The sequence below is a fragment of the Lasioglossum baleicum genome, chromosome 5 (assembly GCF_051020765.1).
Source record: "Lasioglossum baleicum chromosome 5, iyLasBale1, whole genome shotgun sequence".
In the NCBI taxonomy this organism is placed as follows: Eukaryota; Metazoa; Arthropoda; class Insecta; order Hymenoptera; family Halictidae; genus Lasioglossum; species Lasioglossum baleicum.
In genome coordinates this window covers 6985762-7007829 of record NC_134933.1, presented here as the reverse complement: position 1 = coordinate 7007829, position 22068 = coordinate 6985762, and the positions used below count along the sequence as shown (strand labels likewise).

The 22068-nt window shown below is 37.6% G+C and overlaps 1 protein-coding gene and 1 long non-coding RNA gene across 4 annotated transcripts in view; one reads left to right on the top strand and one right to left on the bottom strand.

The window, feature by feature from the left end:
* LOC143209048 (opioid-binding protein/cell adhesion molecule homolog) overlaps window positions 1-22068 on the top strand; it is a 210048-nt gene that overhangs the window by 147432 nt on the left and 40548 nt on the right. For all 3 annotated transcript variants that reach the window (XR_013009033.1, XM_076424203.1, XM_076424202.1), the window contains exons 3-4: window positions 16739-16946; window positions 18130-18288. Coding sequence is in view for 2 of the 3 variants with exons in the window: in XM_076424203.1 (XP_076280318.1) it covers window positions 16739-16946; window positions 18130-18288 (367 nt within the window). In the remaining variant the exon portion in view is untranslated. The remainder of the gene's footprint in view (window positions 1-16738; window positions 16947-18129; window positions 18289-22068) is intronic.
* On the bottom strand, window positions 5046-8112 carry LOC143209053 (uncharacterized). The gene is made up of 4 exons (XR_013009037.1): window positions 7599-8112; window positions 7141-7482; window positions 5957-6159; window positions 5046-5505 (listed from the first exon to the last, which is right to left on the bottom strand). It is a non-coding gene; the product is annotated as an uncharacterized LOC143209053 (long non-coding RNA).

Sequence of the window (22068 nt, the reverse complement as noted above, 5' to 3'; positions counted from 1 at the left end):
TGGAACGTGATATCAATTTCCAAATGACTGTTAAATGAATGTTAAACTAATAACAATTACTTTCGTAGATTTCGTGAAATAAAATATCGGAAAGTGTTTTAAAGAATTAAAATTTTACCTCAATTATAAACTGTTGGTTAAAATGATTAGAAATTTAAATGGAACAATGACTTTTCTTATTATACCCTGGTCGACTGTAGTAAGATCTTTTATGCACGTGGGCCAGTGGAAATTATTGAACAGTTATATTTTCATAGCTACTTTTTATGCTCATGGCGCAAAAGAACCTTCAAAGTGAAGGCTAAGAGACCTATTTCGCAAAATATCTTCGAAACTAACGCAGATAGAAAAGTGTCAAGTTGATAAAAACTTGTGTTCATAGTCTCTAAAGTGACACAGAAACATAATTTTTAAAAATTCAGAACTTGCATTACCATAAACAGGATGAACCAGTTCGATCAACATTTCTGTTGAAAATTTGCTAATAGAGGCTACGTGTCGAAGAAATAAGTTGTGGAATAATTAGCAAAGAATAAGACTAGTGTCGGGCGATTGCCAATGGTATATTTTAGTGTTAGCAAATTGTAATAGGTGTTCGGGAATGTCTAACAACGTGTCATGAGCCGTGTCGAAGCAAAATTTAAGAGGTAGCCGAATAGTTATGCGTAAAAGCGTTCAATAATTCAAAGGTAAGAGCCGCCATATTTTCCGCGCATACTCGGGTATCGAATATACGGGGCAACGGAAAACCAACATTTATGTTTCATCAAAGTCAAAAGAAAATTATATGTTTGGTTCTACAGGGTACACAAGTGAGGGAATAACGAGCGCGAAAGGTTCGTGTGTCCTATGACCGCTCGTTAACTTTCATCTCGGCCGTTTATGGGGTTGCTGTCTTCCGACAAAACCATCTAGCCAATATAAATCTCCCAGTGAGCGTAACTGCGATAACTCATCGACGTGACAATGCGTTCTGTCTTCAGACCAGCAGAACCTCGGTGCGGTGGTCAATTTTCCACAAATCCAGCTGCATTTCTTTTCAAGAATGTAACCAAGAAATGTGAAAAAATGGAAAAAGTTGACAAAAGTGACAGTGGGAAAGAAAATATGTATGTACACTCATTCTAAACATACAGAATTTGAAGAGAGGTAATTATTTCCGCCATATTTCTACCAGGGACTCTAACTGTTATAACCAAAAAGAAAAAAAGTCATCTAATAACAAGTATTTCATCGACTAAAATCGGATTGGTTACAAATAAGAATTATAAGTAACCGAAAATTTTTTCTCTTGTTAGTAAATGTTATCGTTGAGAGAAATTCGTTACGATCACTTATAACAGTTATCAATGAGAGAAATTTATGCTAAAATAGAAAGCTATTTTCTCTTTTAATATGTTCAATAGGCTGAAAATAATACAACAAAACTTTGAAATTCTTCTAATAGTTTTGCTATTTTCGATTACACCTACTCATTTTTGTTATAAATGCATAAAATCCGCAGTCTGGTTATGAGCGATCGCAATGAACTTCTCTCGTCGATAACTGCTTTGAGCAATCAAAACAGCTTTTCTTCAACGATAACAGTTATCGAGGACGATCCAATTTTTTGGACACTGATAACTGTTACTTGTAAGCAAAAAGTATAAAAATCGAAATTTTTTAATCATTTTGTCCTTCGAATTTTTTTTCTTTATATTTTGTGTAGATTATCATAAATTTCAAGAATAATCAACTTTTTATTAATGAATTTTATCGTAGAAAATTTTAGAATAACTGTTATTTTTCGTCCCTGATTTCTACAACGTAAGCTTTAAATCAGCGATATTCGATTTTTGTGAATTGGTCACAACCCAATTTTATTTTGATTGGGGAACCAATTTGTATCACTCTATTTACTGTCTTTTTGCACACGTGTTGTACAGGAAGGTCCATAATTTATTGTATAACCAAAAAAGTGGCGATCCAGTGTGTTACCAAAAATTCAAAATGTTCTTTCCCATAGAGATTCGTTATCGGAAAAATTGTTTTAGAAAATACGATGTCGGTATACGTATTAAATTCAATGTAGTTTCACCGTAACATTGAATGTTTGTGCAAGTATGTACGCCAAATTCTGATTCACGCGACGGGAGGGCGGGGGGACGAGGGGAATGTTCAATTTATTATTATGACTCTGTAGTTCCATGCTGATGATCACCAATCGCATACACCGCGTCTGCCGTAATAAAATATGTTTTTACGTCGTGTTCCGCGTATTTTTATTTCATCTTCATCGCATTTAATTTGTCTCGTTCCAATTAAATATGTTTCGATGTATGTACGTGCAAATAATAGTCCCATTGAAATTATTGCGCCTTCTTTTTGCATGTAATGTAATGAAACAAAATTTTCGAGATTATAAACAATCCATTGCAACTGTATTGTAATATCAATCGATAGCGTATCACGAATTGCCGTCGTCCACTATTACTTCGAGCCCTGAAACGTTCAAAAATTCCAGCGGAACGCATTCTAAAATCGACTCGAACTAGAATTCCCATAAAAATCCCCATAAAACCCAGTGCACGTGTAAATACAAGCGTGCATCGCGATAAAAACCACGCCAAATCTCAGCAAGTGTGCAATCGCTGTAACGTTTACGCGAAATGAAAAACGGGTTGATTGCCCGTTACCTTCATAGTTAAATAATTTATGCGAACGGGAGGAATAAACAACTAGCGATGTATGGTTTTCTGGAAATGCGCGCGGGCAAGTAAATACCGGTGACCGTGCACAAATCATCTGGATCATAGAATAACAGAAATTGTGAAATCGATGCGTTAAACGAGCTTAACGGAGTAAGAATAATTAGGATGTTGGCAGTGCGCCGAGAATCATGCTTGCAGAACAGATTCGGGTTGGAAGAGAGTTCACACTTTGCTCATTACACGCGTTGTCACCCACGTTTCTAACACCTACTGCGCGTATTTTACCCTTCTATGGTGAACACATATAGACGAGGATTAATCAGCCGAATCTGTATTCATTAAACGATCGGCAGACGTTTGCTGAACGGTGGGAAAACTGAAATTCATCGGTACACTGCGGATCTCATGTGTCCATGACACAATAATAGCTAAGCGAAATGCAAAACAATAAAACCTTAAAAAGAATTTGACAATATTTTGTCAATTCAAATATATTTTTACATTAACTTCATTTTACATAAAAATCTGCAATAAAAGATTAATCGAAAAATGTTTAACAAAGCTGCCCTTCGATGTGTTTGAGCATATAAAGTGTGCATTTATTATATTATTGTAAAATTATGAAAATATGTACATCGATATACTAACGATATTCAAATTTCCCAAAATATCAAATTTTACGTTGACCACGAAAGAAAATTCGCACAACGATCAGCAGAAAGGCGCATACAAAGCTTGACAATTTTTCAAATAAATCTTAATTTGTATAATATTTGAACGAACGTGCTAGGCGCCGTGCATTTAATAAAGCTCTCCGAAAAAAGAACACGAGAGCAAGAGACTTTAATAAAATTCCAATCTTCGTTACATAAAGTAATAACTGTAATCTGCAGGATCAATTGATATAGGAAATAAAATCCGATATTACTTCAATTTCACGATGTCTATTATAACAATGTAAATTTGCTTAAGGATTCGCAGTTAATATATTTTATCGGTGCAACCGGACTCGCGCGCGCGTGCACTTCATAATTGTTCCATTGCATTGCGACAGGTTTAATATCGTTCCGAACCGATCGAAGAACCGTGTTCGTTATTGGCTCAGGAAAGTATTGCTCTAACAGGCATACATATTTATACTGCAGGATCAAGATGATGATTATAACAGTGATGGAAGTGGTCAAGAACTAGATAGCAATCCGGTATAGCAATTGCTGTTACTGTGTCCGAAATGGGTATTGGGCCGAGCGACAGTGGAATTTCCTGCAGGTCGTTAGATCGACGACTTCGATATCGTTAATCAGACGGGTCGAGGATTCTGAACCACGAAATATGGCCGAAACAAACGCGCCAAGAAGTGACAGTTCATTAATGATTCTGTGGAATGATTTATCTTTTCATTTACGGTCGCCTCGGCTTGTCAGATTTTTTACAAAGTCATGCGATCACACGCACAATATACCGGATTGATGGAAGAGTAATTTCAGATATATCAGAATCCCCAGCAATTTTATTTAATATTTATTTCAACACGGTTAAATATTGACATTGCTTTTTCATCAAACCAACACATACAGCCGTAAAAGGCAATTGTCATGTTTGGTTATTAAAACCTGATGTTGTAACAAATTTCCTCAAAATTGAGTCATGTTGCCTCGAATATCAAAATGAAAAATTTATTCTAATATATCGTTACTAGATTGCATCACACAATTATTAGATAATTTGAACTGCAACGGTTTAATTCTAGCCTGGGAAATTTGTAGATCGGCTAGGCATTCTCGAAAATTGCCTACATTTAACTATGATCAATTTTGTAAAAATGATCGTACGACGATAAACTTGGATTCATTTTAAAGCTTGAGAATAATAGGCCTTCGGTAATCTTAGAGAAAAAGAACAATTGTCCCGAGAAAGTAGAGGCTTCAAGCTTCCAAATGATTCCAGGCTTATGGTTGTACTATGTATTTGTCTTCACGAAATGATCACAATTTAAATATCGATAATTTTTCGAGAATATGGTCTGTGATCAGTTGTGATCATTTTAATAAAAATTTAAATAACAAGTTATTTGTTATTTGGATATTCGAATAAAAAGCAACAACAATTATTTATTATTTGAGCAAGTCTAAATGAATTATTTAAAATAGTAAAGTTAATTGTTATTTACAAATACAATTTCCATTATTATTTGTATTGACAAATAAGAGAAGACCCAAAACTATTTATTCGATTTCCACCTCAATCCAAATAATAAATAATCTTTTATTTGCAAATAAGAAATAATAAATAGATCACTTTCGGAATTATTTAAAGAGAAAGTTTAGTTATTATTTGTAATTAAAATCTCACGTTTATTTATTATTTAAAATAAAATTTGCCAACACTGATTACAGCTAGAAAATATTATTTTGCAGAAACGTACGCAGTCTATTCACGTTGATTTCCGGAAACTTGTCGTCAAAAGCTAGGATTGACACAGACATCCAAACAATAGTGATGTTCGGATCCTTCCGCACTTATGATCCGACCGCCTTTATATTATGGCCAGTATAAATTACGGATGCTGCGTCCATGGATTTGTAGTTCGGTTTGTAACATGGCCAGAAATTACAAATTAACATTATTGAAACGGTCATGGGCATCAAGTACGTTTGTCGAGTTCATTCGAGCCGTACAGCATCCGTTTGTACGGTCATCCAACCGTAGTCGCGAAGCATTTCCGTTCCCTGAAATACTGCGCATTGCGGTATTTAAGAGCTTGTTGTGAAGTTAATTTCATAGTGTTCTGCCCAGAAAGTAGTTCGTCTCGTAGCTAGATCATCAAACAATAAAATACCGAGTCAAAATAAAATTCTTTTATATGTCGTAAAGTTACAGAAATTTTTTGTACACTTAAGAATCCTGTCGGACTGGATAAATTCGAGAGAGAGAGAGAGAGAGAGAGATTCTGTTATTATTATATTCTTGTAAACACATTTACTGAAAACACTTATTCCAACAAACCAAATTGTTTGGATTTAGCACAAGATATTTATAAAAAATTGTTCGTTAATAATCCCACGAGTGGCTAACTAAAATTCACTAATTTTCTAACGTCTCTTCATTATTCACTTGAAACAGTTTCAAAAATTCAGTCTCATGAACGATAGTCGTTGTTAGATTGTGTTCACGAACTGTTCTATGAAATGTTTGTGGGAAGACACATCGCTGCGGTGTTAGTTGGAGAAAACGCATTTCAGAAAAATCGATTTGTCTACACGTACCTAAATGGTCCGGTGCGCTATTCAGCCGAACAGTTGAGACGAATGGTCCCCGCATCTCGGGATCTATTAAATCATCATCGTACGGATGCATCAATTCGCGAACTATAGTAGACTGTCTCGCAACCAGGATTTAGCCGGTGCATCCGGCGCAGTTGCATTGCAGCGTACCGGTCGCCGTGTATCGTGTATACGTTTTGGTTTTGCTGAAAGAAAACATAACTGCGTATCATTGCGCCATTAGTAGATTGGTGGCAGCGCTAGTTGTTGAAGATAGTATGCCGGCCAATGTCAGCGCCTCGAGTGTGTGCGTTTAAACTAGATCGGGGTCCATTCCAGTAATTAAAGTATTCCGTAACCAGGCAGTAATTAAGCAAATATCAATCTCCGTGTCACGGGAATCCACGAGAAATATTTTTTTTTTCCACGAGAAACAATTTTTCAACGATCTACCGCCCGGATCGTAAATATACATAATTTAAGCTTTTCTATCGTGTGTAATAAACCGATTTTACGTGTCGTCGTCGAATTAAAGTCCAATTAGCAGTTCGAGGAACAGCAACGAAAAAACAATTATCCAATCAACGTTAAGCGTGTGGTGTCCATTAGTTTCGATATAATCGAGTCAAATTAATCGCATGTAATTATCGCGTTTCGTCTGTCGGTATTAAAGTGTCGCTGCCGCTTCTTGCATTCGGTCTGATGGAAAACATCAGTCATTTTCTGAAGTTTCTGAAAAATGGCAAAAATTGGTTGCGAAAGGAGATTATACACGAAAAGAATTTGAACTGGACTGCAGATTGTTTCACATTTGTGACGTTAGTACATTTTTCAAATATTGGAAAAGATAGATAGTAGTTTTGATTCGTTTATACCACGAGGATGGTGGCACAAGACGACATTTACCTTATACTGATCATCAGAAAATAATCTATAAAATTGCATATCCACAAAATTTGCAAGCAGAGATTCAAAATTCAAACATGGCGATATAGAAGAACCACTATAACAGTCTAATAAAATGTATATTAACTAATATTTAATAATCTGAATATAACGAACTCGAACGATGAAGTGGGGCAGAAAGCAATTTACTGCTGGAATTAACATTAACAGAACAATTTTGCTTCACGACAACGCGTGTCTACGTCTACATACCGCAGAGACAACAAAGGATGTCATCTTACCCTCAAGCTGGAAAGTTCTCCTCTACCGCGCTTACTACCGCTATTCGCATGACTTCATCTGATTGTCATTCGTTTAGATCGCTACCTTATTCTACGGTATCAGATATTTAAGAATGCCTTAACAAATTCATTTATTTCACGTCACTGAGCCTTTATGCGCAAGATCATTAATAACTGTAATTATTTGTCAACTTCTAAGTTACGGTGCACCATTGCAGAGACTTCCGTCGATGTCATCTCTTTAAAAGTCACGTATATTATGCCATGGTAACATCTTGAAACTTTAGAATTTAAAAATTGAACATGAAGGATGGTACTTTGTCATAGGGGCACATCGCGATCCTGAAATCAAACAAACCAACTTGAGTAATATATTTTGCTCTGAGAGGAGGTAGCGTAGCATTATCAAGATGTCATTCGAGGGAATAGGTTTGATATGTTCAGAGATGTTTATTTACAAATTATTCAATGAAAACTTTTCAATACATTTATTCTTAATGCATTATGGTCTTCTTGGTCCCGTACTGCGTCCGCTCCTGCCGCAGTCCCCGGCTGGACTGACTGTGCGCGCTCGCCGAGCTCAGGTGCGCACGTGCGCAGCGATTCCCACCCTAACTAACTTCGGTTGATTTCGATCGCCGTGGTAGTAATTATTGATAAATTTATTATTTCAGGCTATTTAATATTTATAACAATTCATTTTGTCAATAATGTCGACAAGCACTCCCCTGAATAGATACCAGTATCGATTAAGACGTCGATACATTATTTTCAACGTATTAGGATCCTTCAAGAAAAAGAAAATGTCAATATATGTCCTCTGTTTCTTGCAGTTGATCCAAACAATTTTCATTTTGCATAAATAATCCGCAGTCTGCTAACAATATTACCAGAAATGGATACTGACAAGGATACAGACAACGTTAAAATGCTGCAAACAAGATAACGATTGATCATAGAACAAAGAAAAGAACATCGTAGCTAACATTGTTTCATACGATGAAACATGGATTTTGAAATTAGGCCTTTTCGGTTGACCCAACAATTGCACATTAAAGAGTACAAAGGAACACAATCCCATCATTTTCCTGCCGTCCGTGAAACGCATCGCGTGTCGCGATAGTTTTTCGCGAAATAGTGAACACAGCTCTCTATGAAAACGTATAGAGAAAGTAAGCCGATAGCCTATATCGTTTCCCATCGGACAAATGAAATTATCTCGAAAAGGCCGACGTCGTTATTGCCGCATGAAACAGAAGAAACTCAATTTCCCAAAAACTCGGTGTCAAACGGCGTATCTCGCAAATTAAATAATGCCGTCGTGAGAATGAATTGCAATGCCGCGCGTCGAACACGACAACTAATATGTATGTATGTCTACGATAATGGACAAAATTGCTTTCAGTTTTGTCCATTTTGCTGATTGTTTTCGCGCGTCGCAGCCCACGCTGTAAATAAAACGGCGATGCTCGCCGGCGCGATCGGGGAGAAGTGTGGGGGGGAAAAAAGCGAAATCGCGAGAATTTATTTAAACAACGGCGTTCGATCCGAGGACCCCGACGAGCTCTTGGCAAGCTCTTTTAATTATTCGTATAAATTTTGCTTCTTACCGAGCGAATAACCGATCGATATAAATCATTCGGCCGAGCCGAGCATAATGTACTCGCTGGCTCGCGTTCAAGATGCCGATGATGTTACGCTTCGCTACCGACTTTCCGATATTTCCACTATCACAGCGTATCGTAGATAAGATATCCCTTTTGACAGTCACCGTACAAACGGAATAATCTACATATATCATTGATCCTCTTTAATGAAACCTCCGATCGATACCTCTGGCGAATTTCTTTTCCCACGTGGATATTAAATTTGGAATAATACACTCCGGGGATCTCGACCATTTGCCAAACATAAGTTCCCACATACTGAAAAAATACTATTTTTATTAGCAACCTACAAATATTGCGCAATTTAATTACGCAATCAGTACGGTTGAAATTCGTTTAATAATCCTATAGTCAATATCCCACAGTCAGTCAAAACAGAAGAACTTTTTCATGATTGTACCAAACGATCTGATTCTTTCTAAGCAATTGGTATACTAAATGAAGTGCAGAAAAGATTTTACAAGAATTGTTCTCCTGTTACCGACGTATTCATCGATGTGCTTGTACAAAATTTTTCTTTGAAGACTCAAGTATATCTTGAAAATTGTTATTTCATGTAATCGGCCTTCGAACTCGATGGATTTATTCACAATGACGACATCATAGCAGATCTCCGCGGAAAATCCTGACAACATTTCTGTCATCGTTTCATATTTGAAAGAGTACATATTTATCAACAAGCGGTATTCATTGATCTTCAGGTTGTCTGCGTACACACACAGTCATCACTGTTATTTATTACTTACTATTTTAAAATGTTCTTTTCAGTTCTGATCTGCTCTTCGAGAGATGAATCTGGAAATACGTCAATATAGCCATAACAGCTGTCCACCCCCTCGTGTAATACGTTATGTTATAAATCTACAGTAATTGGAGTGGGTCGGACAGTTATTATGACCATTAATATATCTCCAATCCCTCCTTTCGAAGAACATAACTCTTTCTGAAAAAATAGGTGAACTATTTGTAATATCAAATATTCAGTACGTGCTGTTGGATTTTTAAAATGAACATCAGGTACTTCAGAAGCATCTCCAGAATTATTTTCAAAGACTAGCCCCAAGTGAATCTAGAAAAACAAGTACTTAATTAAAAGTAAAAGTTATAACACAAGATGTATTGTACGATCTTGACAAAAATTAATGAAAATTGATTAAAAATCGAAATTTGGCAACGTTTATCATACGATATCATTTAGTTAGATAATAATAAAGATAATACAGCCAAACAAATATACTTTGATTTGATAAATTATCTAAAATTGACAGCTCTCTGAATGAGAAAACCCTCTTGAAAGAGAAACCAGTGGAAGGACGTCAATCAAGAACCGAGAGAAGGTCCATTTATTTTCCACCGGATCATCCAAAAATGATCTTCCATTCGATATCTCCCGTTTCCTTATTTACTATACGCGAATGCACCGAAAGTTTACGCCTTATCCAGGAGGGCCCGATGTTTATTGCGATATCCGTGACAATAAAATAGAGAGGTCGATCGCCTCGAAATGAAATGTGGCTGTATTATTTTCCTGGCGATCTGCCAGGCAAACGCGAATCTTGTGGAAGTAATGAAAATTTGTTCATGGAAGTTCGATTTTGAGGTCGGACGTTTTACCTCGCGCCGCGCGCCGTATCCTTTGTATCAATATTATTTGCCGTGGTTATTTGTACACTTCCTTCGGGGTCGGACTCGAACAAATTCTGTCCCACCTTTTTCCAACGTATCGCTTCCTGCTCGCTATTGCTCGTGTCACTCGGATTTGTCTTTTTCACCATGGCTGACTGACGCGTCACAGCCAACTGCAACAGTATTAAACCGGGAAACGAATTGTTCCGGTTCCATTAATATTTTGAATTTAGTTATTCACATTATGGATCTCAGAAATCCTGTTGGGTCTCAGAAACATTATTCGTCGTCATCGCCGTCATTAATTCTACTGTGACATCCGCGTGAGTGGCTTGTCATTTTTCACTTTCGTGAATTATAACTCTTTGTAAAATAACAAAAACAAACAATTTGTCTTCCACGCATTCTATTAAGATTAGTTAGTCTGTAAAACCATTAAATATTCACATTTTCTGCTTTTTTTCTAAAAAAGAACTTTGGGTTTCCGAGACCCGAGTGTGAAGTACGTGTCTCAAAAAATAAGTGTGATATTCCAGGTTTGATAGTCTTTCGGGAAACAGTTCGTAGGAAATACTGTGTACTGCCTCCGAGTTCTTCACGGTTTGTTGAAAGAACATAATTTTCGTTCAACAAGAGCTAGAACCATTTCAGCCACGCTATCACGACCCATCGAAGTGTGACACGTACCAGTTAACGTTCGCAGAACAGCTGAACTCGCCTTAGATCGCATTATTATTTGGTTGACGGCCCATTTTCCGGGTCAGAGCATGAATACAATCCCCTCTGCACTGGATTAACATTATGATTCATTTTTGACGTGTTACTTGGATCCATTAGCTGGTAATATTAACAAAATCGGCGGAGGCTCTGACGCGAAAACAACAAATAATATAAAAATATTTTAATTTTTCAACACAAAACTCATCGCATTTATCTGTACAAAACTAAAATATTTTCGTGAAGTCAAGAAAAAAATAATTTTAAAACATAAATGCATAGTAAACGTACAAATAATTTATTTAAAAACTGTACAGTCACTGTCACAGAAGTCACATATTTTTTAAACAATTTTTTATTTATACGTGAGTCAACTGTACGTTCCGTTTTCTTTGTCTGTCTTCATACCCAAAAATGTCGTAGAAGAGAAAAGAAAATTTATATGTTTTGTATGACTACATTTATGGTAATGCTTAAATATTGATCACAAATGAATCTAGGTGCACGGTAGTGAACCAGTCAAGTTCTCGCACTACCTCCTCTTACACGAAACAACTTAGCCGTTTTTTAGAGGCTTATAGCTCGGCACTGGAGGCAGATGGAGAGATGTAATTTCGTACACTTGTTAAATGCTATCATGTCTCAATATTGACAAAACATTAATCTTCCAACATTAGTAGGTTCCGAGATATAGGACCTCAAAAATCGCTAAATTTGTCACTGACAGACTGCCTGACAGATCATCAAAACTAAAAATAGGTCAATGGGAAGTACCCAAAACACTTACAAGCTTGAAATTTGGTGCATAGGTCCACCATAACAAACACTCAAAGGAATAATTATCAAAGTTTGAAATTTTACACCTTAATAGGGGTTTAAATAAATAATGGTGAGCAGCATACACGCGTCGGACCACACCCAAGGTGTTCAGAGTCATTTCATCTTCGGTCGCGCCACGCGCGACAGTTTAATGACACGCGACACAATATTCATGATGCTCCGCTGCGGAATTGAAAATATTAATAGCAAGGTCGCATCGGTTGGAAAGAAACTTCCAACCTCGCTTATTAATCGCTGACATGACAAAGCACAATTCTTTCTCCTTTCACATTACAAGGCAAAACCGTTCCACTTTTATCCGCCGGTAATTTTTTCCTCTCATTGCCACGGCGCGCGGCACGGTGCAGCCCGATGCGCTTTTACGTCATAGCAATTCATTCTTACTTACAGAAACGCATCCGCGCATTGTGCCTCCGCTCCGCGCAGAAGTGTGAGTCTTCAAAATGAAAAGTCGGGAAGAAAAATGTACGGTATCAACAGGTTCACGTGCGCTTCCTTTCTTCTGCGCCCGCGAAACAACCCTTTTTACGTGGCCGGAATAAACGTCGGAAACCGAATGCGTTTATTTGCATGTCGGTTCACTTTGAATTCCTGCCCCTGATTGCACCGAAAGAAATATACATTAGAACATCCAGCACGTTAGAAAAATAACTCCCACAATCTACTCATCGTTCACAGGAGCAGAGCAGTATCTTTTTTCTGAAAAGCTTACGGATAATCGCTCATGCCCGCGGGAATGAGACACAAAGCTCAAGGTATTAAGTCCCTTTGTCTCGACACACAAAAGCAAACAAACCACAAATCACATAATAGGTGTCCTGCGTAATCTCTCGAGAATTTTTGACTGGGAAACGCGTGCGAGGTGAATGACCGTGTAATTGCGGAACAAAACCTGTAGCAATTTAGTTCCAATAAAGCTCCCATTGGAAAGGACCTCGCCTATCCTTGCTTTAAGCGCTTCTTCGCTTTCGTACTCTTTATAGGTATTTAAACTTACGGAGAACAAAGTGAACTTCGAGGATTATTGGGAAATTACTGGATCACTGAACATTTTTGTTTGAAACGAATCTACATCGATTACGAATAGAATAATACTAAATACATGAAAAAGTGCACCGTAATATAACAAAGAGTGTTAACATTTTGAAGAAGTGGACTCTCGTTACTTCGATAAGGGAACGTAAATTGGACAGTGCCCCGTGGATCTAGCGTTAATGATCAATTTTGTATTTCGCTCGTTGGTCCCCGGTGCATACTCTCACGAAAGAAACGAGCAACGAAATGAGAGGGAGTAAAAAGAGCAAGGGGTGTGCGGGCACCCTTGTAAATAGCTAAATAATCGTAGCTCACCGGCATTCTTAGCACATTTCCGCACGTTCGCAATGCGAGCTGCATTCCACGTACCTGTCATAATCCACGTAAGATACGAGCTCGCCATAATAAAAGCCCGGACACCGTCCGTCGAAACGGTCTCGTTTCAGAAACGGCACGGCGGCGCGCACTAAGCACAACCTATTTCCAAAACGCGACCCGCACCGGCGGAACGTTTTATATTCCGTTCCACGATCGATTTTGTAATTTTCGCAATTCACTGGCTCGACCGAAAAGTCTCCGCGAACTTTTTGCCCGGCGGAAGTCACTGAAAAATTCCTTATTGGCTCGCGGCGTGTCTCGGACGCATAATCGTTTAAAATTTTCGCCGCTGTATCCATTTCTGCAAAATGAAATCTACGCGAATTTCGGAAGAGCGTTTATTTCATTTCCGTAACTGCGACCCATAATCATTCCCCCAAAAATCTTCGCGCGAACATTTATGGAGTTCAACCAAGTAGAAATTAATAGTAGTTTCCTTTCATTTTTATCGTCAGATAAAATCCAATGAACGAAATTTTTCTCTCATATTGTTTGTCGAATTCATGAATGCAATACTGTTTCGTACAATACCGTTTCAAATAATTAACAGAATAGTAAGAAGCGAACAATTGCATTTGCCGTAACAGTGGTTCAACTTCTCGGTTCATTGACCTGCAAAACAATGTCTTTATGCTCAAGATACAGACGAGTTTCGTAACCTTTACCAAAGTACTTTGTTATATCAATCATTTTAGATTCCAGATGCACAGCAAAAGTGCAACTTTTCTTTTTTCCATTCGCTATGCAGCCGCCACTGTGTTGTGCTGGCGTTTCCTATATAACATAAAACGATTTATTACATCATGTATCAGATGCTGTTTGTCTGCAAACTATGCGATATGCTTGTCTGCAAATATTTGCAAAAAGGTTTGCTATGTGTCTGTCACGTGAGCCACAATCTTCCAGAGTTGGGCAAAAATTGTATTTAAATAAAAATTTCGAATAAAGTGGGTTTAAAAACCACTTGGAAAAAATTCACTTTATTCGAAATTGTTATTTGAATAAAATGTTTGCCCAACTCTGCAATCTTCACAGGATTGAGGAAATTTTAATTCCTCTGGATAGTCGAGATTCTAGATTAATTTGACCATTTTATTCGTGGATATGTTGTAGTTACACCGTGGATGGCTCGAAGGAATTTTCAAAAAATATAGATAGGGTTTAATTCAATTTTTATTTATTTTTCCTTCGCGTGAAAAACGTAGTTTTAGTTATTACATCAATAATACCTTCTCAGATTGAAAAGCAGATTCTATTTGCAACACTAACAATCACTTTCAAAAATTTGTATGGTTTTCAAGACTACTTTCCAGAGTACGTACTATAACTGTACGTAGAAAATGTTCGTTCCTATCCTTCAAAGCATAATACGATTTCCTTTCCATCAAAATATGTACTATGAGAGACGAGATACCTCCGGATCAATGAAATCGTTCTTAATACGAAATGAAACGTGATTCTCGCTTCATTTTATGGGGAAATAGGTTCTTGGCACTTGCTACGAAAAGATTTTTAAACGTTTTATTCCTTCGGAACTGTAGCAAATCTTGCAAATATTACAATTGAAATTCGATCACGCTTGTGCGTTAAAGTTTTCTCCCGTTCCAAGATGAGAATAAAATTATTTTACGATCAAAAAATGATTTTCAGTCCAGCCTAACGGAACAATCCAAATTTGGGCGACTAATCTGCGTACAGACCGTAACAAGATTCCACCGTGTGTTTGAACTTGTCCCCGGGAAGCGTGTTTGATGCAGTAATTTTTGAAAATAGTATTTTATTTTAAGAATATTGAAAATATGTGGACTTTGTCTTTATTTTGAATTTCAATTTTAAATATTATTACTCAAAATAATGGTTCGCATTAAATAGATATTGCGAACCTTTGAAACTTCATTTACTATCGAGTTTAAAATCTCGATTTCGCGATTTATTCGATTTTTCTGAACACGCAAGCGACTATACACGTAATTGCTACTGTTAGCCATCCAAAATGGAAATTACGATGGATTCCGAAAGACTTAAATGAAGAAAAACGTACTTTTATCGAAGAAACCGTATTAAATGCTTTGAAACAGATCGATTCAAATTTAGACGACTAATCTGCGTACAGACCGTAACAATATTCCACCGTATGTTTGAACTTGTCCCCGGGAAGCGTGTTTGATGCAGTAATTTTTGAAAATAGTATTTTATTTTAAGAATATTGAAAATATGTGGACTTTGTCTTTATTTTGAATTTCAATTTTAAATATTATTGCTCAAAATAATGGTTCGCAATAAATAGATATTGCGAACCTTTAAACCTTCATTTACTATCGAGTTTAAAATCTCGATTTCGCGATTTATTCGATTTTTCTGAACACGCAAGCGACTATACACGTAATTGCTACTGTTAGCCATCCAAAATGGAAATTACGATGGATTCCGAAAGACTTAAATGAAGAAAAACGTACTTTTATCGAAGAAACCGTATTAAATGCTTTGAAACAGATCGATTCAAATTTAGACGACTAATCTGCGTACAGACCGTAACAAGATTCCACCGCGTGTTTGAACTTGTCCCGGGGAAGCGTGTTTGATGCAGTAATTTTTGAAAATAGTATTTTATTTTAAGAATATTGAAAATATGTGGACTTTGTCTTTATTTTGAATTTCAATTTTAAATATTATTGCTCAAAATAATGGTTCGCAATAAATAGATATTGCGAACCTTTAAACCTTCATTTACTATCGAGTTTAAAATCTCGATTTCGCGATTTATTCGATTTTTCTGAACACGCAAGCGACTATACACGTAATTGCTACTGTTAGCCATCCAAAATGGAAATTACGATGGATTCCGAAAGACTTAAATGAAGAAAAACGTACTTTTATCGAAGAAACCGTATTAAATGCTTTGAAACAGATCGATCCAAATTTAGGCAACTAATCTGCGTACAGACCGTAACAAGATTCCACCGTGTGTTTGAACTTGTCCCGGGGAAGCGTAGCTGTCCGATGTCTATTCCGCTCTTACAATACAATGGGACAATGAGACATTTACAATTGTGCCATGCTAAACAATAACTTCCTTTCCACGGTACGGCATGAATGACAAGCTTTGAGATGCTACACGACTGTTTTGAGCATTGCTCGGTGCCCCAGGGTTCGTAAGACAGATCGCAGTCTTCTTTTCTGGTGCATGTATCCGTGACGCGACAATGTGCCCCACCGATTGGAATATATTTTGTATTTTTCTTTCTCTTAGCCTATAAGAAAAAATTACACTTTAGCGTACAAACAACAGGCAGAAAGTGGATGGTAATACGTTTTTCTTGTTTCTCGTTTTGCAGGTAGCATGGCTACGCGTGGACACACAAACTATTTTAACGATAGCCAATCACGTGATCACGAAGAATCACAGGATCGGAGTCACGCACACGGAGCACAAAACGTGGCACCTACACATACGGGACGTTCGTGTACATGATCGAGGTGCATACATGTGCCAGCTGAACACCGACCCAATGAAGAGCCAAACCGGCTATTTGGAAGTTGTAGGTTGGTTCGCTAGATAAACAAATTTATAAACAAAAATCTACAGTTTGGCATGAGCTCGACGAACTTTCCCACCTAAGGGATTACTCTGCCTTTCGAGACCGCTTCCACGTGAATTTTTTAGGAATTTCTCCAGAAAAATTATCGAGACTTTTCGAAATGTGTGCGATTTTTCTAAAGCAAAAGTAATCGTGTGAGTTATATACACTTTTATCAAAATCCATAGTCTACTTTAATGCATTCTTAGATTGCAGGTCATTATACATACATTTATGTCGTATTTTCTGAAAAATGCGAGAAATTTTATTCACCAACACAAACGCTAAAATGTTTATATTTCATCCCGTCCTTAAGGTTACGGCATTATCCTCGTTGGTTAAATAAATTCATCTCCAATTCTGGTATTTATGAACGGACATATGGAAATGAAAACTTGCACAAAGAACCACGGTCTAGTTGATGAATGTTAAGTAACGTAGAACGCGCGAAATATATTCAACCCTTTGCGAACGAGGATTTGTTGAAAATATTAAATGCCATCATTCATGTTCGCAGAGCGAACAGAATCCTACAAGTTGGGGCTGGGTATAGCGCATTGTCAAGACAAATGAATTTTTTTCGAATCTGTCTGCACGAGTGAATTCAACGTCAAAAAACGCACGCGAGTCGTACGCTCATACGTTTCCTCTAGAATTAATAGTTTCCGAGACAAACGACCAAAAATATTTCGCATGCGATGAGGACTGCCTTCAGCCCCTGAATGTGAACGATGGCTGTTGGACAAATCGAGTCGAATATTTTCTCGAGTTCCATATAATATGCAGGTTTCATCGAAATTACAGTGACACGAATAACAGGTGGTGTTTCGACAACCATTGAATTGATCTAAAGCGAGAAACTTTTTGGTCAATCAGTTCCATTTTAATAGCGGGATGAATAATACTATAAACAGATAGTATATTGACCAGGCCGGGGTATAATTATATCAAGAAATATACATAGCTGACGCGTTCTGCAATTGCATTATCTGGAATCGTAGCATAATGGAATTTATTATTCTATAATTTCGATTTCCTTTGTTACTCGCGGTGTCGCAGCTGCAGAACGCAATCTATGAATCAGCGGAGCACGTCGTTCAATTAGTATTTGCTAAGCAATAAATAATTTGTGACGTTTCTGTTGCCAGTTCCACCAGATATCTCAGATTACGCCACGAGCACGGACATGATTGTTAACGAGGGCAGCAATGTTACATTGCGCTGCGCGGCTAAAGGAATACCCACGCCGAACATCACTTGGAGAAGAGAAGACGGAGAAACTATACTACGTACGCATGGCAAAGAAGGTAAGCGTCGCAGATTAAAATGTACTGGTCGAGAATATGTTCTGTGCAAATAACTGTTTATAAAAATATAAAATGTGTGAAAGCCTTTATTCCAGGATTCTTCATATGTTTTCGTTCAGAACCGAAAAGCCAACAAAAGCCCAATTATAAAGTCATTATAAAGATATTAAACATTTAACACATCTTCGTAAAAAATGTAAAATCGGAAAAGCAGTTTACACGCACCACACAACGATCAATAATAATAAAGTGTCAATATTTTTCTGATCGCAAGATGGATGACGCAGAGAATTCTCTAGATGAAAAAATCAATCTTTATGCTGATACACGAATGTCCTGGTTCAAATATAAAATGCGGAAACTACGACATAAAATTAAGCGTGCAAATGTACATATATCTTAAATAACATTCAAGCTCCATGCGAAAATCAATTTAGATACAACGAATTTTGCTGGGATGATGGCATACCCTAGAGTGCCACTGCAGAGCTAATGTAACCTGAGCACGAATGAACGAATTTATTTAATGATTTCCCATGAAAGTGCTTCTGCAATGCCGTAAACAATATAATGAAAAATTAGTTGTTTGAACCGTTGCGCGTTGTGACAAAACGAGAATTAACAATATACAAGCGTTTTCAGTAGTTAATGTAGCGTTCGAATTAAAAGCGATTGTCAACGTGTTCAAATTATTTTTGCTGTATCAGATAGAAGGAAGAAAGTATTCCAGAACGAATAACCGAGGGTGGAGCGTCAAGTAAAAATGGTGTCCCCGATAATTCCCGTTGCATCGATCAGTCTTAAAGAACGTAAATTCGCATAAAGATCCGCAGTCTAATCTTTTTTATTGTTCGACGGTGAACGCGTTAAATCCTCGCGAATCCCTAACCGTAAATTGCGAGCGAACGATGCGAGCGGGGTTCCGGGAGGCGTTTTCAATTGGATCGAAGTCGATGCCTCTGGCTAGCCGTCCTTGTGTTTAAAACTTGAGCATCGTGTTCGATGTATCATTCCGTTGTCAATACGTTTTCTGCGCGCGGCGCGGCTTGCACGTTGCGAAAAGAACGCGCGCATAGACAGAAAGAGAGAAAGAGAGAGAGAGGGGGGGAAAAGCAAGAGAAAAAAAGCACGTTTCCGTCCCCCGCGTTTATACGAAGTCAATAGAGTGTTAAGGAATATATGAGGAACGATGGACATGCAATGAAAATTTATCACCGGGCCGGCTTTCAAACTTACTTAACGAGTAGGACGCGTGCAGCGGCAACAGTATGCGAAAGCCTGTCGTTTCACCTGCATTGTTGGCATGCCGATGACGTCGGTATGAAATACAGGCCCCCTCACCCCTAGGTTTCATACAGCAACACCAAAGTAATACCAACATTCTGATTCGCCTAGGCGAGGGCGTGGGGTGCGAGCATAAATCATCCCTTTGTCTTTTATTCGTGCGGGACCGACTGTTGCTCGCGCCATATTCCTCCGCAGGAAACTACCTTGCTTACGGAAAGAAAAATGTATCCTGCATTTCCGAATGTTGAGCCGCGCACACGGAATAAACTATGCCCCCCCCCCCCCCGCGTTGGCTCTCGATTCAAACCGATAGTGTTATACCGAAAGGAAATCGACCGTGTACGGGCCACTGGATTTTTGAGGAGCGCGCGAGATAAACTGATAAGAAACTCGTGAATATTCCAACCGAACCCCCACACCAGCAGCAGTTCGCTGGTGTCTCGTGTCTTTGTTGGTAAAGACGTCTGCGAAAATTTTCCTCGCAAATGAAATTGCCATAGATTTGAAGATTAGCCTCCTTTTAATTAAGTAGCCTCCTCTTTACAACGACGCTTTCAAAATTGATCTTCTGATTATGCAATTATAGGCATTTTTTATCTTCTAACGATGACTGTAACAAGCAATATAAAAATGTTTAACGTGATTTCAGTCCAGTTAACAAAATTATTTGAAACCTTTTGCGCTGACTAGAATTTGAAAAAATTGTTTGCATTCGTCGAACCAGTTTTACTAATTACTAAAGTTTTATTGTGTTTTTTATATCGTGTCAGTATCGTGATACTTGTCGCGTATCCTACCGTTAATTAAAATAAATATGCAGTAAAAATATGGAATGTTGATCAACGAAATGGGTGAAGTTTTTCAGACAAATGCAATACATACATATATGTATGTACATATTAACAGCGATTAATGATTTTACTTTACTTTTATCATGGAGACTCTTCATAAAATTAAATAGAAATTGTAATGTTATAGAAATAATCGAAGTCAGAATTGTATTCGCGTTCGATAATAAAAGTGTATTTTGCAATTCGAATGATTTTGCGCAATCAAGCACGAGTATGTACTACATATATGTATGTATTTACTAGCGAACGTTTAAATCGCATTGTATGAGAATGCATTTGCTTATCAAATTAGTATGCGCATACATTGACTGAGCTCACACATTTACCGAATTAACGCTTTCGCTAAACATATATTTCGAATATCTCTCTATGAAAATTTAATAGTTACAATTGCCCGCGACAAAAGTGTTATTTCGGGGATTCCACAATTATTACGATTGATATACGTACATACTCTCATTCAAAACATTTAACAAATACTGGACAATATCTCAGTACTGGACTTTTCATTTTGTAATTAGAGAAATTACCAAAATGCTTCTCTCAACAAATTACTGTATACAGTCAACGTAATCTCTCCCTTCTAATTTCGAATTCCTAATTTCTAATTCGGCAATTCCACTGTTAGATATAGTCGCAATTATTGTCGCAAAGTGTAACATTGCGAACACAGCGTAGATTGAAATCAGAAAGGGCTTCGAGGCAGTTAGGAGTTCGCCAGTGTTCATTAAAGCAAATAAAAAACCGTCGAGAGCAACGACCAGAAAAAGTTCGTGAAACCGTTCGACATAAGCTGAGAACATTTCGAAGTGTACCTACTTTCCTGTTATGGATTTACCAAGTTCGCGTTCAAATGGAAGACAGATACTTAGGAACTCTTCCTGAAAAAAGTCGAAATAAAAATGTGACTTGAAATGAACATCCATCTTTCGTCCGTTTTATCTTCCACGGGATTACTTTACGGACCTGTCCAGATCTGAAATACTTTTTAATACACGGTTGCCTACTGTTTACTCGATTCATTGTCTTGCGAGAACTTCTCCGATAATAGCAATAAAATCTTCCACATCAAATTGAAAACCATAGAGCATGCAGACATGTATTGTTATTTATCTATTTTGTACATTTGCGAGTGTTTGAGAAATTAATTTTTATATTGCATCGGCAATACAGTGAATATTTTGAGGGAACGGAAACTGTACGATCTAAGAAAAACTAAAATCCCCTCCACTGCGAGACTTGAGCTGCCTCGGTGAAGTGCAAACATTATCATTATATTTATTGTGCTTTGTTAATATTTATGACGACCGATGCCACAGGTTTTTTTGTCAACGATGGAACGCTTTAAAAAGTGAAGGCGCCGCATCATTTTCAGCGGGCGACGAGAATTCGAATTCACTTGTAAATTTAATCAGCCGAATCATTTTGTTCGCGCGCGAGCGTTTTCTTTGATGTGTTCCTCGCCTCCTCTTTCTCCTCTGCACGGTCTGTTTTTTCGGTTTACTCATTGTCAGTCTGCCCGTACTCAGCCACGTGTGAATAAACTTGCGAATAAACCAACGATCCCATTTAGGAGACCGGCGCAAATACAAATACATAGTAAAACTCCCCGGCAACGCGCGGAATGTTGCCGTCGACTCTT